Genomic DNA, 14,465 nt, shown 5'->3' on the forward strand with positions numbered 1-14,465 from the left:
ATTTTACTTTTAATACACTAATCTATAACTCTATATTTGTAGAGCTTTTCCTCTACATATTAAGAACTATGTGGGCTTTTTAGACTCTAGTTGGTTTTGAATGGGCCTGGGGATTACTACGCACCCAGAGGTACCAATACTTTAGAAGTAATGTTATCTACGACAATTAATTGCTAATCTTGCTTTTAGTACAATATTAAACATGACTTACTCTCTCGGAATAAATGCCCTGAACACTAAGTAACTATCAATCCATTACTGGTCCTTAAGGTCCCTCAATACATAGCAATGCAACCCCCTCTTTTTACACATGAGTGAATTTCTTCTTGTGCTCCATAATTTATTCTCCTATTTGTGTTTTGCCGGCCAACTGAAGCTGCGGTCTCTAATTAGTAAACTAAACTCGGAGGGCATTCCGAAATGCTGTCCTGAATAGCCAATTTGCCCTTAAATTGACTGTCAGTTAATTTTGTGTCCATGGGTCTACAATTGTTACATTAATATTAAAATCACCACCCCAGTGGGGAGCTGGAAAAAATAGACATGCATTAGTTATGGTCTTCTGCTTCCAAGGGACATAACTCATTTCAAATGCATGCCAGCATGCTTTTCTCAAACCTCTGGTTGAAGAAATCCGTCATCTTATTCTCTGGTTCTCTCTCTCACTTTTTTTGTTGTTTTGCTGTCTTTGTGCCGCCGTTGTTTGTTGCAGGTGGCATGCATGCAGCTCATCAATGCCCTTGTGACGTCCCCGGATGAGCTGGACTTCAGGCTGCACATTAGAAACGAATTTATGCGTTGTGGCCTCAAAGAGGTATTGCCGGTAAGTTAAACACATACACACACGTACAGACGCTATAAACTTTCACCTTGCATTAATATTTAAATGTCCAGTTCAGTGAAATGTTGCGGATTTGCTCAGCGAATAATTTATGAAACATCAAGGAGACTCTGCACGTCCTCTGTCTGTGCAGCCGTCAGAAGCCAATAAAGTTTCTAGTGTCTCGGCTCATAATCTTTCTGAGGGGTTTTATGCAATCAACTTAACATGTTTATCTCTTGTTGACAATATAATAAACCGAAAGTTCATTGTCTTTATTATAGCTTCAAGTTTTCTGTTATTGCAATTGCTTTTAAGTTTCTTCAGCTTTTTTTCGCTTTCGGTTTAAATTCTCCCTTTTACTATTGATCTATTTTATTTGTTTTTTTTAGCAACTGATGATCATCAGGAATGATGCACTGGACATTCAGCTGAAGGTCTTTGAGGAGCATAAGGAGGAAGACATGATGGAGTTCGCTCATAGACTGGAAGATATCAGGAGTGAAATAGAATATCCTTAATAAAAATGTGAACAGAAATGTTTAATTCAGTTTCTGCTTGTGTTGGAACCATAAATGTATGGAAGACATACCGGTACTCATGTTCAGCCTATCCTGACATAAGGACGATATTTGCTAAGCTAAAGGGCATCTCCGTGATTCTTTCATTCCTATTTATTTCATGGGCTTCTCTGATTTTTCATGTATAAATGCTGTTTCCATCCATCTCCAAGTCCTTGACTCTCTGTACTGATGCGGGGGATGTATTCAGTATTGTACTGAGCATGGTGAAGGACACCAGTGCAGAGCCCTATTTCCTCTCCATCCTGCAGCACCTCATGCTGATACGCAACGATCATTTGATCAGGTAAAAATCCCCTGACACTACAGAGAATATTCAATTTTCATTCATTTTTATATTAATTAACTTTATATATACAGTAAATACCAGTTTGTCTGTTAAAACTCAGGTTCAGTTTTAGGTTGATATATTAGACAAATAGATTTTTATTAAGAGTCATATAGTTTGGGAGTATTTTTTTTGTCAGATATTATCCAACTGCAGATGAGAGAATGATGGGGGCAGCTTTGAGCGCCGGTAATGATCCACGCTGGTTAAAAGGTCTGGTTTTGTGGGGGTCCAACTCCCTCTGCCTTGAGCTCTCCCAATGACTTTGGCTAACAAAGAGAATGCTTTCTCTTTCATCTACAAGCTATCTACACAAGCAAGAGCTCTGGAGCATTTCTCATCTCCTATTAGGGGGAACTTTCAAAGGCTTATTTTATATTGGTTCGCTCACAGCTGGGTTTGACTCGAACCTAAGGCTGATCAAAAGGTGGAGCTATTGTTCTCAGAGGTATGAAACGTTACCTGCCATTTCCCCCCACATAGAGGTTACAGATTTTGGCCCTTTGCTCTGTTGGAAGAAATTTCTTCAGCTGAAACTTCTCACTGTACTTTGAGTAGACTTGCAGCTAATGAGCCATAGTAATAATCTAAGGTTTAATCAAATAATTGAGTTGTTTCAGCAGGTAAAACAAATACAAGAATTATACATTTATGTTGCTATCAAACCCACATGCTCAAAAATGAGATTTTTTTTGTCATAGTTTCAGACAATTCCTGAATCAGATATTTTTTCTAAGTATTATTTTTGAATGGTAATAAAAGACATAAGGTCCTTATTATCTACATTTTTCTCACTACGAACAACATGTCCCTGTCATTCTTGCTTTAGCATCTACATCAGGACTTGGCATTGGAGTTTAAGCCAATCCTACTTCCAGTGTCTTGATGCATAAAACCAAATATTTACATACAATAGCATCCATTAAAAATTGCCCTTCCTAGTCAAACTGCAGCTGAATGGCAGCAAACTTCCAGCCTCCTTCTCCTGGGCGTACATATTTCTTTACTATGACTCCACCCTTTCACTGAATTACAGGGTCTGACCAGGAGAAGGCGCTTCTCTTTAGAATGTCCACAAATAATGACAGAATATTTTAGTACAAAGATCTATGTTTAAAAAGGAATCTTAGGGGACCAGCCAAGGGCCCATCAAGGAAAGTGGGGAAATTTTGAACTTCTACCACCGTAGTATCCCAGCAGTCTCCTCCATCTGATGTGTTGCGCAGCTGTTATTTAAATTAAATACCATTTATTGTTCCTGCTCTAAGATCTATAGACAACATGCTGTCGTGGGAAAACAATTGGGTCTTTTCGTTTATTTGGAAAGGTCTTAAACTTTTGGCAGTTTTTCCCCTTTAAGCTCCTTTTTAATCCTCACTTTCATTTTCTGTTGTGAGATTGCATTAACTTGCATAATGTAATTGCATAATGTAGCATAAACACATTGTGTGACACGGACCACCCTGAGCTTTATTTAGCTGTGAAGCTTAAATAAAACATTCATTAAAAGGCTTTGGATAAAGTACAAAGTCTTTCAGTGCATAAAAGTCATAAAAGTGATTTGATTCAACATCTCAATTCTCTTTGTCCTAAAACTCTTGAAATATGTGTAGAGTTTTAGGTGTAGATATTTTATTACATTCTATTGTAAACCTTTATTTAAATGTGTTGCTTCTTACTCTGAATTTGTTCCTGTTTTATAATTTTTTGGGGGGATTAATATGCTTTTTTACCTGATCTGTCATTTGTTCATTTTCATTGATAGATGAGAAGTTTTATCAATCATGAATTAAAGGTGGTAGTAAAGCTCTTAAATGGCCCCTCATGTCACTGCTGAATCAGAAAACAACTTCAATTTCAGGTTGTTTCATTATTTGGAGCAAATTTAGGTAAACTCAGTAAATTTAGAAAAAAAAAGTAAAATAGCAATTTTGAAGAAAAGAGGCTGAAAGACCTTAAAGTTGAATTCTTTTCATTTGATTTACCCATTTAATGTTGATCAAATCAATTCTAGTAACAGATGATTGGGTGATAAAATATGCCTGTTAAGCCAAGCTTTTAGAATAGATAAAACAAAGAGCCACCAAGGTCTGTCTGTCTGTTTTTCTTTCTGCAGATGTTGAGTATGGCTGCAGATAGATATTATGTAATAGTTGTCTAATCTATCAAGGTTTTTATGATGAGTTGAAGAATATTTTTTGTTTTAATTTCCAGTATCAAATTATTTAAGAAAAATATCTTTAATTCCTTTTAAGAGTATTTTTTTACTCTCGTTCTAGTCTGCACACACCTTTAAATGTCACTTTATAGCACTCTTAAGCCAAAGTGCATCAGCTGCCGCCATGCAACGCTGTCCGAATAGTGTTTGCAGTTAGAAAGGAAGCAGGAAATAAAAGATTATTTATTGCTATTGTTCGTTGAGCACAGGAACCTCCCAAAGTTCCTATCTGGAGTTTAAGACTTAGACTCCTACTATCCATAACATGACAGGCAATATACACTCACCGGCCACTTTATTAGGTACACCTGTCCAACTGCTCGTTAACACTTAAATTCTTAGCAGCCAATCACAAAACGGCAACTCAGTGCATTTAGGCATGTAGACATGGTCAAGACAATAAGACAATCTCCTGCAGTTCAAAGCGAGCATCAGTATGGGGAAGAAAGGTGATCTGAGTGACTTTGAACGTGGCATGATTGTTGGTGCCAGAAGGGCTGGTCTGAGTATTTCAGAAACTGCTGATCTACTGGGATTTTCACGCACAACCATCTCTAGGGTTTACAGAGAATGGTCCGAAAAAGAAAAAACATCCAGTGAGCGGCAGTTCTGTGGGCGGAAATGCCTTGTTGATGCCAGAGGTCAGAGGAGAATGGCCAGACTGGTTCGAGCTGATAGAAGGGCAACAGTGACTCAAATAACCACCCGTTATAACCAAGGTGGGCAGAAGAGCATCTCTGAACGCACAGTACGTCGAACTTTGAGGCAGATGGGCTACAGCAGCAGAAGACCACAGCGGGTGCCACTCCTTTCAGCTAAGAACAGGAAACTGAGGCTACAATTTGCACAAGATCATCAAAATTGGACAATAGAAGATTGGAAAAACGTTGCCTGGTCTGATGAGTCTCGATTTCTGCTGCGACATTCGGATGGTAGGGTCAGAATTTGGCGTCTACAACATGAAAGCATGGATCCATCCTGCCTTGTATCAACGGTTCAGGCTGGTGGTGGTGGTGTCATGGTGTGGGGAATATTTTCTTGGCACTCTTTGGGCCCCTTGGTACCAATTGAGCATCATTGCAACGCCACAGCCTACCTGAGTATTGTTGCTGACCATGTCCATCCCTTTATGACCACAATGTACCCAACTTCTGATGGCTACTTTCAGCAGGATGATGCGCCATGTCATAAAGCTGGAATCATCTCAGACTGGTTTCTTGAACATGACAATGAGTTCACTGTACTCAAATGGTCTCCACAGTCACCAGATCTCAATCCAATAGAGCATCTTTGGGATGTGGTGGAACGGGAGATTCGCATGATGGATGTGCAGCCGACAAATCTGCGGCAACTGTGTGATGCCATCATGTCAATATGGACCAAACTCCCTGAGGAATGCTTCCAGCACCTTGTTGAATCTATGCCACGAAGAATTGAGGCAGTTCTGAAGGCAAAAGGGGGTCCAACCCGTTACTAGCATGGGGTACCTAATAAAGTGGCCGGTGAGTGTAGACAAAGCCCATATGAAAAAACAAAAAAGAAATAATTTCTTCACACAGGTCCAGTTCTTTCAGTAAAAAAGTCGGATTTGGTTTATTTTTCTTTTGTTTCCTTTCAGGCAACAATACCTTGATTTTGTGGATGTTTTAAGCCAATATGTTCAGTGTGGGCTCCAGTCTGGGCTTTGTTTTAAAAATGGATAAAAACACAAAATCTCTTGCTGCTCTCTGTTTCTAAGTAGCTCAATGTTTATTAATGATTAGGTGTAAAGGAGATTAGGACTCTCTGTGGCATTGTTGTAAGATAATAAGCAGATCAAACAGTTTCTCACCCACTTGAATTTGCTCTGTCTCCCCGAGGGCTGCATGTCAGCTGTGGTTTAATAAAATGTTTCCTAATGCAAATTAGTGTTCGCCCTTGGTTCTTTGTGAGGTCATATGATCTCGTTTTTGTCCTCCATAATTGCTATTGGGTTATCAAGTGTTTTAAAAGAGGGTGAATATTATAGTGACTTATCTATATATTTAAGAATACGTGAATATTAATTCATGAAAATCTTATCAAGACAACAGCATGCCAACCAAAATATAAAATCCATCTACATTTTTATGACAATTTTGAATATTTCTGAAACCTGAGCCAGTGGCCAATCTATTTTTTTAATTTTTTTTTCCCCATCTACCTTTATTCATATACATTTTCCTTTTTATTGCCCTTCTTGATGTTTTTTTTTCTCATTATGAATTTCAGGCCCCAGTACTTTAAGATAATAGATGAGTGCATTTCTCAAATTGTCCTGCACCGCAGCGGCACAGATCCCGACTTCAGTTACCGCAAGCGTCTAGACGTGGACTTCAGCCACCTTTTAGGCAAGTTTAAAACTTTGAGCATATCACAATCATGAACAAGTTAGTAAAGAAGTGGAAAGGTTCTAATATTATATTGTGTTGCAGAGGTTTGTGTGGACAAAGCTCGTGTTGATGAGTACGAACAAAGAGCTTTGGATCTGGCACAGAAGGCAAGTATCACAAAAAAGATTAAATATTGTGTAACATACACTTGCTTTTAGGTCGTTCTTAATTAAAATTTACTTTAAATTTTGAATTTTTGTGTCCACCATTGAGGAAATATGACTGACATTTAAGGCACTTGTTTTTATTTTATTTTATTAGATTTAATAGCATCTTTTGACAGCTGTTAGAGCATTTGAGTGTAGAAATTTTACCCATTTCTGTGTTAAATAAACTTGGTTAAATGTTTAACGTCATTATTTTTAGCTAAAAATGATAAATACTTGAACGAACAGTGTAATTTTAAAGAACTGTGCAAACTATTTTTTGATTTGTTAAATAGATTCTGTTTTAGAGTTTGTTTTGTGGTTAAATCTGTGTTCTTATTTCTAGTTCGATGAAGAGTTTCTCAGCAGACAAGAGGCCCAAGCGCAGCTGGCTAAATGTGAGGAGCAAATCCCTGGACTCCAAGCAGAGCTACAGGCCTTCAGGTCTCAGGTACAAGCGTCAGATATGAATGTCTTTGTCACTGCAGGATGAAAAGTCTTTGAGGGAAAACTAGACATAATTCTGGTTCAACCCTTGTGATTTTTAGATAAGAGTTACAATTAAACTTTTCTTTATGAAACGTCCTTGTTATTTTTGGGCTGCGCTATGGGGATGATGGTGGGGGCTTGTCCATTGGAGCCTGCAGTTTGGTTTGACATGGAGGCTGCTCTGCTGGCTAGCTGACACCAAGTCTAATGAGAACACTGACCGGTCCTCCATGTTGGCCATTTCTAATTCTCCGATCTCTATCCCATAAGAGGAAATTGTTCTAAAAGCAATTTATTCTGACAACCCCTTCAGCCTCAACCAGCTACCCTCCCCCCCCTCCAATTACTCCAGAGAGTTACTCCCACACCCTGGCACTGCAAGATAACTACACACTCAGAGAGAGGAGGAAAACTTTCCTTTTTTTCTTGATAATTTTTCAATTTGAGAGCGCAAACACTGAGTGAATACTCAACTAGTACCTTGGTTTGGACGGTGCTGGTATGTTTAGTCAGTGGTGGCACACATGCACATGCATTGTCCCTATGTCTGCGTCTGTTCTTTACATTCGCACTGCATGCTCCTCAATTCAGTTATAGGCTTTTCTTTTGCAGGTACGGTAAGGGCCCTCGGTTTACTTTTAGAGCACATCTTTAATGTAAAAATTGCACAGCAAACTGATCAATAAGCCATTCACTCTCTGTGATGCAGTTTACAAAGCTTGCAGGTGCTGTAATAACATTAGCTTTTTAACTTTTGTGAAATAAGAATCATTGTAGGTACATTCCAGAAATAATCGGGAGTGTTTCATGGTGTTTTGCATAACATAAGCCATATCTGTCATTCATACACAGTGGATTTTAGAAAGGAAACAGAAATATCTGGCTTTTTTTTTTGCTTTTATTTATTTATCTTGTTGTTGCACTTTTGTTTTCACACTTTTGTTTTGAATGATGTGAATTTTTTGCTGATTGCAGGTATAACATGGTGTAAAATAAAAAGTGAAAATCAACTAAACGTAAACCCTTTCCTAAACACCATATTTGTTGTTTTGAATTTTTTTTTGGACTACATGGATTTAAAGAAAATCATCTTTAATACATTTAGGATTAGAGTGGTTGCTGATGTGACATGCAAAACGCGCTCCACTTATGATTAGTTACTAAGGCATGATGCATCCAGTGTTTTTTAGTTTTTGTTTTGTTTTGGAATTTCATAAGAACCTACAGACTTTGGATATTATTTAAAAACATTTTGACTCTCATCTTTTATTAAGTAAATACTGTATATGACGACTCCCTTTCATGCTTTTGGAAAACATGAAACAATTTAATAGGAATCTGAAATGTTGCATGTTTTAAAAGGTGTTCGTTTTTTAATCTTTCTTCTTTGTGTTCCTCCTCAGTTTGGATCAGTGCCTGTTAGTCTGGCCTCAGCCAAAGCTGGAACAGCTTCACCATATCATGCATCTGTACCTCCAAGCTCTGGTTCTGAATCAGGGGTGACGGCTCCCCCACCTCCTCCTCCTCCTCCTCCCCCGCCTCCTCCACATGGATGTCCTCCTGCCCCTCCTCTATTTGGAGTCCCACCTCCACCTCCTCCGTTCTTTGGAGGTGGCTTTGGTTCCCCCACCCACCTCACGCTGCCTTTTGGCCTCAAGCCGAAGAAAGAGTTCAAGCCTGAGACGTCAATGAAGCGCTTCAACTGGTCAAAGGTTAGACCTTATGTAGCGTTGGAAAATATTCTCTGAACAATATTTTCACAAAACCCGCTGCACTTTAATATACAAAAACCTTAAAGAAGAAACCAAAATCCAGGCCACACATGATTAAAAAGCAACTTTCTTCTCTCTTTTACCTAGTTCATACTGTTTTTGGCAACGTCCAAACTGTACAGATGTTCTGCAGAAAAGAAACTTCTTTTTTTCCTCAGTGCCAAGAAAATAATTGGAAATAACAGATGATCAGATGCTTTTGTCAGAGCAGACTTCCTGGTACCCCCACAGATGTTGTTCCTCTTTTGAGCAATATTAGCTGATGCCACAAATGGTGTTTGTTTGTAATTTGATAAATAATTTACTCTGATTTGCATCAGTACAGGTGTTCAGCAAACTTACACATCTGCTTGAAATTTCAAGGCAAACTTGATGGGCGAATGAATGAATGTGGTCTAAGTATTGGAGACCTCAACATGTGGAGAAGTTGGGTACAAAGATGTGAAAGCTCCTCAAGTTTTCAGACTTTTTCTTTTACCTGCAAAAACCATAGCAAAGAGCTACAGGTTAGAAACTCCCTCATGATAGCAGTAATGTGCTTTGATAACTTTGTTAAAGCTTTTTTTTAACTAGGATATATTATAAACTTTAGTTTTACACCTATATTAACTATACTAGTCAATACTGTATATATTTATGCCATGTTAAATAAAACATTAAGTAACTTTTCAACCTTATATGTCAACTCAAGGACAACTGAAGGACAATTTTGTCATGTCCGTAGGGGGTCTGTATCATTTCCACCAGCACTAAGCAATTTTGACAAGGGTGACATTATTACCAGTTTAGTTCAATCCAGCTTCAGGGACCAGCAGGTCAGGATTTTACCAATTTATGCCCTGGTCCTCATGGGAAATGCTGTCTTCCTTCAGGGAAAACAACACAGATTTTTTCCACTGGGGGAGCCAAAATCGACCAAAACTGAAAGTTCTTTAGAACTGCTTTAGAATAAAAAACACTTTGATGTAATGAGCTGGGATTTATTTTATAAATCTAAAGTACATCCAACCTGAAACTTGACTATGCCAAATTTAGTGATTTGTAAAACTCATACAAAACCTAAATCGTAGATCCTCTTTATCGGATTTGCAACCGAAGTGTGATATATGCGAATGCTGCTAAGCTGCCCTGTCATAAACACAAATAGTTGGTTATCTCCTCGATAACCAACTGGGTGGATCATATCACAAATCAATGTATTAACTTAACAAGGTGTGAGGAGTTCACACAGATTACTGAGAACATTTAAATACTGTTGAAATTGCACACTTAATGGTGCACAATGGATGCTTTTACTAAGCTGGATACTTTAAATGTGAGAATTACAAGGGAAGGTGGATCGCCAAGATTACCTTGTTTATTATGATCACTGGCTTATGAGCAGATTACACTCAACTTTGAGGTACAGCTGTGATCTTTAAAAGGAAAATTCCATTTTTTTGTGCTTAAGTAGGGTTTTATAAATCTGGAATGTTTTGGCTTTTCAACACTTTTTGTATGGACCCTATGCAATCTTTTGTTTATCGAAATAAGACCCCTGTTCACATAGATAATTGTGCCGACTTTCAATCTTCTTTCTCAATCTTCCACTCCTGAGAGACATTGATGATCGGGATCCAGCTCTTAAAATAATTTTTACCAGATAATCTTAGGATTATCTCAATAAATGAGATTGTTAGGAGTGCATCCTTCAGAGCATCCTTCTGCTCTGAAGGATGTCCGGAACACTTCGATCCCAAACTGTGAAAATCGATCACGTGGTATTGTCTTGGATCATGTTTGGTATTCCTTGAGCGCTGATGGGCTTGTGGCCTGTTGTATATGACATGCAGCCAATCAGAAAGCATCTCTTGAAGAGAAAAACACTGCTCACCACTTCTTTAATAAACATATTTCTTATTATGTAATTGCGCTACCAAGTTTCCCTTTGCTTCTTTCTCATTAGCTCTGGTTTTTGACTCTAAACTCATGCTAGATCTGGAGAAATTTTGTGAGATTACCATCTGAGATCTAAATTTCCTTAAATGGAATCTGTTCACATGCGGTTTGCTTTGCTTCCCCTGAATCTGTACATAAAACTGCTGTCAGAAATAATCCTGTTTTCATGTTTTCTGTGTTTTTTTATCGTTACCTTTAGGTCCATAGAGGTGTTGAACATCACCTAACAATTAAACAATCTTGCCGGCATAGCAAAGTGGATGTTGTCTTGGATACTAACAAGTCTTGATGTCATCCAGACATTGATTTTGAAAGTTGTTTCAGAAAGAAATATTTTCATGAACCCCATTGCAAAGTCTTGCTTGTGTTTCAGCCTTATTTACACAAGTAGCAAAGCGCTAATTAGAAGGCTAATTAGTGTTTCTTCAGATCGCTCTGAAGTGGCACTATCATTGATTCGGTGTCTTCCTGCTGCAGCTCCAGCATTTTTACTTTTTATCCAGAATATTTCTTCCTTTGCTGAGATTCTTTTTTGCAGTTCCTCTGCTGTTGTTTCTTTATCATCCTGTGGACCTCAATAATCTTGCAAATTTACACAGTCGAAGGATTAAGACTGAGAATGTTCCGGTTATCAAAGGTCGTTCTGCACCAATGTTTATACACTTATTTCAATCTGAAATTACAGTTCTTACTATTGCTTTAATAAACAAGCTTTCAAAGGCTTATATGTGAGGGATTCCAGTAGATTCAGTCCTGATGCACCATTGAGGTTTTCTTAAGTCATGCAGGAACAAAGTGAGATATTCAACCTTAAACTTAAATATCAATGACAGAATTCATATGCTTTATTTTTTCATTCTCTAAGTGGTTTTACACTAAATAGTTGGATTGACCTAAAAGAGCCAGAGGAGTAGGAATTATTGCTTATTTTTTTTAGTGCAGTGAAGGTTTGAACTGTGTGTAAGCTTTGACTTCTGATGACAATTATGTATAAGATACAAGATTAGGGCTGCACCTAATGATTACTAATGATTATCCTGCCTCAATCTGTCGCATAATTTTTTTGGGTTAATCGATTAATAATCGGATAGCCTAAGGTTCCTTAAAGAGTACTTTTTACGAATTTAAACCAGGTGAAACTGAATCTTTTCCACTTGAGGAGTTTTGGATAGACCATATTGACAGATGAAAACATTTTTTTAAATCTTAAATGCAAAATATTTCCTGTATTTTTTACAACTCTGATATAATTACTGCTGGTGGGTCGCTCTTTCAGCTAAAGGCATATTTTATAGGCTCTATACTCCTGTTAAGGATTAATTGATTACTTAATTAGCTGATGATTATTTCAATTAATCAGGATTAATCTGATTAAATGTTTCAACCCTAATAAAGATATGAATATAGTTTTGTTTTTTTCCCCCCAGATTCGTCCCCAGGAAATGTCAGAGGATTGTTTCTGGGTGTTGGCTGAAGAGGACCAGTACGCCAAACCAGAACTGCTCAGTAGAGTCGCTCTTACTTTTGGTTCACAGAGAACAGGTAAGATCAATTTATTTAAGCAATGCAGATGGAAAAAAAAAAGTTACTGTGGTTATTTCCGTCTGCATTGCTTCTTTAAAGGCTCATTTTTTGAGAGTTATCCAAGTTTTTTTTTTTTTTTTTTGCAACTTAATTATTTATTTGAAGAAAACATTTCCCCAGCTGCTGTTTTTCTCCAGCTTGGATGTTTTTTTTTTTGGGGGGGGCTGCTAACGGAAAGTCTGCCCATTTAAAGAGGATCAGTGAAACTTTTCTCTAAAATTCTCAGCTGCTTCATGTCAAAGTGGAGCTGTTGAGCATACTAAATGAGCTGGAGCACAGATTTTCCTTCCTGATGAAACACAGCGCAGTTACATCCTTGTACATTAGTATGTCTAGTAAGACCTGCAATATTCATGTATGAGATTGTTGTAGTGATTAAAGCTGGAGCGGGAGGTAGCTAGAGATTTTATCACTTTTGTCCTCCCTTGTGTTTGGTCTATTAGTCCCGTCACTGATGATTTATTCACGCCCTGTGTTTTCTTTATTGTCAGTGCCTTGGCTTGCTTATGTCAAGTTGAATTATTCATCCAGGTGTTATCTACCTGTCACAACTCTATGCCGCTTCTCTCAAGGTGCCGAAACCGAGCAACACACAGCTGCAGCTTAGTTTCTGACCGTCAAGGTGTTAAATAATACAGCTTGAACAAAATGGTAAACAGGCATACAGGTATCTTCTTGGGAGGCCAAAAAGAGAGGCGTCCAGTGGGAGAAGCTGCCCTTTGTGAGACACACTTTAAAGCCTGTTTCCACGTGTGTTTGACATGCCCAGTGCTTAAAGCTTAAGTGGTGATAATGGAGCGAGGGCTTAAAATTGAAGCAGCGATTTTACCCCTCTGAGCCACTGTGAGTGCTGGACATGTTGCCAAGTTCAAAAGTAGGTGTGAAGAACTTTGCTGGCGCCCACTGTTTCTACTGCACTAGTTTCACCTACTTAAGCGGCCATCGGCGCAGGCTGTGGGCGGCTGCAGGGGCTGATATTTGAAAGGCGGAATCAACCTATTATAAAGCCCGATTTTCAAAAGGCATTCTTCTTTTCACAATAAAGTGAGGACACATCTTCATAATATATCTATTAATAGTCTCAGGCAATCTGTGAGGTAATTGTCAAGGCATGCAATAATGGATTACCTTGAAAGACATTAGCAAACCAAAAGATACAGATTATTTATCTAAATTTTTTGTTTGGACCATTAGAGCATCAGTTAATGTAAGCATATTTGAAAATATAAATTGTTTGTACTGCAGTCCAACAGTACCGTACATTTGCTCTTCATACTGTACATTATGTTCTGTCAGAATCCATTCCATTAAACATATACCTTATTTCATATTTAAGAGTTATATTTTTGTTTTAAGGAACTGTAATACATTTTGTGACTACATATTTTGGTTTATATTTATCTTTATTTAGTAAAAACAATTTAGAACATGGTAGTAGTTTTAAAGGATTGGATTTTTAAACGTTTGTACCCAGTTTTAATCTAGAATTAAAGATAAACTTAGTAATAAGCTCTGAATAACTTCGTCAGCAGCTTTATCCATCTGTTTCAGCTAGGGCTGAATAATTGTTTGGTTTTTGAATAACCAATTGATAAAAGGATGCCAAAACTCAGACTCTTGAGGAGTTCTAGCAGATAGAGCATATTTACAGATGAGGTTGTTTATTTTCATGTTTTAATCTCAAATGCATAATGTTTTAGAATCTATTTGCTCTAGTTAAGGATTACTCAGCAACTAAAATAGTTGCAGATTAGTTAATAATATGTTAACCCAGAGATGGGAAATGTGGAGTCAACAAGTCATCTCCATGTCATGTATTTGATCTACCGACCCACTTAAGCAGGTGAGTCCAATATTCCCAGTGAATCAACCTGGTTAATTGGCTCACCTGGTTAATTGGCTGGTTAGATTAAATACATGACATGGAGATGACTTGTTGACTCCACATTTCCCATCTCTGTGTTAACCCAGTTATTTGTATCAGTCTTAGTTTTAGCAAACACATGCCAAATAAATTTATTTGGCATGTGTCACGTCAATACACATTTTGGATTAGCTGATCTAGAATGTAAGCCCAAGTGTTGTAAAAACACCAACATAAAACAAAAGAATATAGAGGCAGACAGGCAGTTCTTCAGGATTAAATACATGAAAGCTCAGCGGTGTGTAAGCATGACA

The 14,465-nt window shown here is 37.8% G+C and overlaps 1 protein-coding gene across 6 annotated transcripts in view; it reads left to right on the forward strand.

Annotated features, from left to right (window-relative positions):
• Positions 1–14,465, forward strand: part of LOC119772583 (protein diaphanous homolog 3-like) — a 223,497-nt gene that overhangs the window by 37,608 nt on the left and 171,424 nt on the right. For all 6 annotated transcript variants that reach the window (XM_038269031.1, XM_038269030.1, XM_038269035.1 and 3 more), the window contains 8 exons: positions 713–823; positions 1,213–1,331; positions 1,571–1,687; positions 6,198–6,316; positions 6,401–6,465; positions 6,851–6,955; positions 8,397–8,705; positions 12,131–12,245. In XM_038269031.1, the coding sequence (XP_038124959.1) occupies positions 713–823; positions 1,213–1,331; positions 1,571–1,687; positions 6,198–6,316; positions 6,401–6,465; positions 6,851–6,955; positions 8,397–8,705; positions 12,131–12,245 (1,060 nt within the window). The remainder of the gene's footprint in view (positions 1–712; positions 824–1,212; positions 1,332–1,570; positions 1,688–6,197; positions 6,317–6,400; positions 6,466–6,850; positions 6,956–8,396; positions 8,706–12,130; positions 12,246–14,465) is intronic.

This window comes from Cyprinodon tularosa, unplaced genomic scaffold (genome assembly GCF_016077235.1).
Source record: "Cyprinodon tularosa strain WSP-4 unplaced genomic scaffold, ASM1607723v1 ctg717, whole genome shotgun sequence".
In the NCBI taxonomy this organism is placed as follows: domain Eukaryota; kingdom Metazoa; phylum Chordata; class Actinopteri; order Cyprinodontiformes; family Cyprinodontidae; genus Cyprinodon; species Cyprinodon tularosa.